This window comes from Gossypium hirsutum, chromosome A08 (assembly GCF_007990345.1).
Source record: "Gossypium hirsutum isolate 1008001.06 chromosome A08, Gossypium_hirsutum_v2.1, whole genome shotgun sequence".
NCBI classification, from domain to species: domain Eukaryota; kingdom Viridiplantae; phylum Streptophyta; class Magnoliopsida; order Malvales; family Malvaceae; genus Gossypium; species Gossypium hirsutum.
In genome coordinates this window covers 110,130,973-110,135,612 of record NC_053431.1, presented here as the reverse complement: position 1 = coordinate 110,135,612, position 4,640 = coordinate 110,130,973, and the positions used below count along the sequence as shown (strand labels likewise).

The following is a 4,640-nucleotide window of genomic DNA, read 5'->3' as shown; positions in this document are numbered from 1 at the left end:
CTTTTCATACCAGGCCACCAATATGTCTTTTTCAGATCACCATACATTTTTGTACTACCCCGATGAATAGAATACATACTATTATGTGCTTTAGAAAGAATATCATTCTTTAAATCAAAATTATTTGGAACACAAATCCTATTATGATAGCGCAATATACCTTCATCATCAATACTAAACTCTGAATCTAAATTATCCCGAACTATTTGCCGTTTCAGCACCAATTTTGGATCTTCATTCTACAGCTTCTGGATTTGTTGAAGAAACATTGGTTTTGCCTTCAATTCTACTAATACAGCACCTTCTTCATTAAGAGCAAAATGAGCATTCATTGCCCGCAGTGCAAACAAAGATGACTTTCGACTCAGTGCATCAGCAACTACATTAGCTTTCCCTGGATCATAGTCAATAACCAAATCATAATCTTTCAGCAACTCTAACCACCGTCTCTATCTTAAGTTCAGTTCCTTCTAAGTCATTAAGTATTTCAAACTTTTGTGATCTGTATACATATAACACTTCTCACCATATAAATAGTGTCTCCAAATTTTTAAAGCAAAAACAATTGCAGCTAACTCAAGATCATGTGTAGTAATTCTTTTCATGTGGTTTTAATTGCCGTGAAGCATAAGCCACCACCTTTCCCGACTGCATTAACACACAACCCAAACCACTTAAAGATGCATCACTGTACACAACATACGGTATACCTGATTCTGGTTGAGTCAAGACTGGAGCTTCTGTTAACATTTTCTTTAACTGATCAAAGCTCTCTGACTTTCATCAAACCATACAAACTCAACATTCTTCTGTAATAAACGAGTCATAGGTGAAGCAATCATGGAAAAATTCTTTACAAAACGGCGATAGTATCCTGCTAATCCCAGAAAACTTCGCACTTTAGTTATATTCTTCGGTGTTTTCCAATTCACCACTATCGAAACTTTACTTGGATCCACACGAATTCCTTCAGCTGATATAATATGACCCAGAAATCCAACTTCATGAAGCCAAAACTCACATTTACTAAATTTGGCATATAACTATTTTTCTCTCAAAGTCTGTAGTACAATTCTCAAGTGCTGTGCATGTTCGGATTCTGTCTTTGAATAGACCAATATGTCATCAATAAATACCACCACAAATCTATCCAAATAAGACTGAAAAATTCGATTCATTAAATCCATAAATGCAGCAGGGGCATTTGTTAAACCAAAAGGCATTACCAAAAATTCGTAGTGACCATACAGAGTTCGAAAAGCAGTCTTTGGCACATCACACTCTTTAACCTTCAGCTGATAATACCCAAATCTAAGGTCTATTTTTGAGAACACTGCAGCACCTTTCAGTTGATCAAACAAATCATCGATGCGAGGTAATGGATATTTATTTTTAATTGTTACCTTGTTCAACTGCCTGTAATCAATACACAATCGCAACGAACCATCTTTCTTTTTCACAAATAAGATAGGTGCGCCCCAAAGTAATGTACTCGGTCTGATGAACCCTTTATCCAATAACTCTTGCAACTGTGTCTTCAACTCTTTTAACTCAGCTGGTGCCATTCTATACGGTGTTATTGATATCGGAGCTGTACCCAAAATTACATCAATTGTGAATTCAACCTCACAATCTGGGGGTAAACCAGGTAATTCCTTAGGAAACACATCAGTAAACTCATTAACAACTGACAATTGTTCTATCTTCAATTCAGAACCCCGAGTATCAAGAATATAAGCTAAAAATGCTTCATTATCTTTCCGAATCAATTTTCGAGCTGTAAAGGCTGAAATAATTCTGACATCATTCTTTTTATCCCCGAACTCAGCTGAAACTATTTCCCCTGTCTGACATTTTAAATCAATCAGTTTTTCTCTACAATTCACTATGGCATTGTGTTCAATCAACCAATCTATTCCAAGAATAACATCAAATTCTCGAAAAGGTAACAACATTAAATCAGCAGAGAATTCACAGCCTTGTATTTTCAGTGGACAATTCCGACATATTAAATTAACCAACACACTTTGCCCTAGTGGATTAGTGACTTGCAATTCAAGGTTAGTGAACTCAACAGTCATTTTCTTTTCTGACACTAATGCAGTGCAAATATATGAATGTGTAGATCCAGGATCAATTAAAGCATACACAGAATCATCAAAAAGATAGAAATTACCAGCTATCACATCTGGAGCAGAAGCTTCTTCCCTTGCTCGGATAGCATATGTACGTGCAGGTACTCTTGTCTCTGATCGAGCTCCAATATCTCTCGTTCCCGAATGAACAGTCCCAGCAGCACTACTTTGACCCGAACGTTTACCTTTCTAAGGAGTATTTGCTTGCTTCTCCCCTTGTTCTCTATCTTCTTTTAATAATTGAGGACAGTCCCAAATAAAATGATCAGTTCCACCATATTTATAGCAAGCTCCGGCTCTTCCCCAACACTCACCAATATGAAATCTACCATAATTTTTACATCTAAGTCTCGGAATATTTTACACACTACTAACACTAGCTGTTGGTTTCTTAGTTACTCCAACATCTTGTTGAGTCGTTTTACTTTTATTCAATCATTCCGGAATTGTAACAGGTCGACTAGAATCATCTCTGAACTTTTTGGCCGAAAAAGTCGAAGTTGGTCTAGAGAAACTTTTTTTGTATACCTCTTTACCTCTTCTTTCTCTTTGCATCTTTTTGTTATACACTTCTTCCATCTTTTGAGCTTGATCAGACAGAACCACAAATTCTCGAATCTCTATACCTCCAATCATCATTCTGATTTCATCATTAAGCCCTTCTTCAAATCTAATGCACATTTCTTCCTCTGTCGGTACAACATCCTGAGCATATCTACTGAGATACACAAATTCTCTTTCATATTCGGCCACTGTTTTATTCCCTTATCGAAGATCAAGAAATTCTCTCTTCTTCTTATCTAAATATCTCTTTCCTACATACTTCTTCTTAAATTCGTTTTGGAAGAATTCCCAGGTAAGTTTATCTGCTGGTACCACTGCCTCAATGGTTTCCCACCAATTATACGCTTCTTCTTTCAATAGCAAAACTGCACATCTCAAATAGTCCTCTGGAGAACACATCATCTGTTTAAAAACTCTCTCTAAACTCTTTAACCAATACTCTGCTTTAACCGGATCATCGTCCGATCTCCCTCGAAATTCTTCAGCTCCAAACTTTCTGAGTTTTTCAATCGGTGTTCTTTTGCTAGATTCATCTATTAAAGGAGGAGCAACCGGGGTTGTAATTGGTGGTACAGTAGGGGGAGGAGGAGGTTGTTGTGCCTGACTTCTTCCTTGTATTGTTTCATGATACCACTGATTCATTAATCCGTAAATCATATTCAAAGAAATTGGGACATTACCACTTGTTCCCTGCTCAGGAGTCTATATTCTACTATTAAATTCCTCTTCCTGACTAGCACCATCGGGTCTATCAGACATCTTTACAATCTATAACAAAAATTAGTAATAGATCGGATCATTCACATCACACTATCACAGATTTATATGGCATGTATTTTTAAACACTTTACACATCAAATTTGTTCCGAGAATCGACTAAACCAAAGCTCTGATACCAATAAATGTAACACCCCCTTTACCCGAGACCGTCTCTGGAGTCGAGCACGAGGCATTACTAAACTTATTTGAGCACTTAAACAAATTCAAACAATTTATATCACACTTTCCAGACAAGTAGTCCAACTGCGTTACAGACGCAAAAAAAATCATATCTTGAGTTAAAAAACTCGAAACCCAAATCCGTAAATTTTCCCCAAATATAGGCTCATATATATACTTACTAATTTTTTTCTAGAATTTTTGGTTGGGCCAATTAGTACAGTTTATTAGTTGAAGTCTCCCCTGTTTCAGGGTTTGGCTGCTCTGACCCCTGTGCACTACGAACCAAATTTCTCCATGTACAGAATTCAAATAATCAAGATGTTTGTTTCTATTAAAAATAAACTCAATAAGGAATCCATACATATATAGTATGACTCCTAATTAATTTTTTACAATTTTTAATGATTTTTACAAATCAGAACAGGGAGTTCAAAATCACTCTGACATTGTCTCACAAAAATTCAAATATCTCCTGATATGAAAGCCTTTTGCTTACACTGTTTATTATATATAAAACTAGATTCAATAAGATTTAATTTCATATTTTATTCAACCTATAATTATATTTTCATGATTTATGGTAAATTTTCAAACTCAAACTACTGCTACTAACCAAAAACTGTTTTAGTACAAAATGTTGTTAACTAGTTTATAACATCTTTACTTCATTTCATTTAAACTCTATACATGCCATATAAATCTTCAAACATAAAACAAAAGCTACCAGAATTGATCTGGATAGTGTGCTTTGTTGTGTTGATCTAATCTACCCACTTCACTTCAAGTCAATCTACATAAAAATATTAAACACACACAAGTAAGCTTATTGAAGCTTAGGAAGTTCATAGGTTTAAAAGTAATGCTTACCAAACATAATATTTCCAAACAATACCAAAACATTTACTAAATTTTCCTGCAATTCACAACCATTGTTATAATAATTCACATAGTTGAGCTCAACAGTAACAACTACTCAATCTCTTTCATTTGGATCACTTC

General features: G+C 35.2%; 1 protein-coding gene across 1 annotated transcript; it reads right to left on the bottom strand.

The window, feature by feature from the left end:
- Positions 1-239: 239 nt before the first annotated feature.
- LOC121205066 (uncharacterized) lies at positions 240-3,341 on the bottom strand. Its single transcript, XM_041075993.1, has 6 exons — positions 2,959-3,341; positions 2,664-2,850; positions 2,177-2,324; positions 1,608-1,936; positions 711-777; positions 240-394 (listed from the first exon to the last, which is right to left on the bottom strand). Exons 1-6 carry the CDS (start codon positions 3,339-3,341, stop codon positions 240-242), a joined length of 1,269 nt encoding a protein of 422 aa, XP_040931927.1.
- Between the last annotated feature and the right edge of the window lie 1,299 nt (positions 3,342-4,640).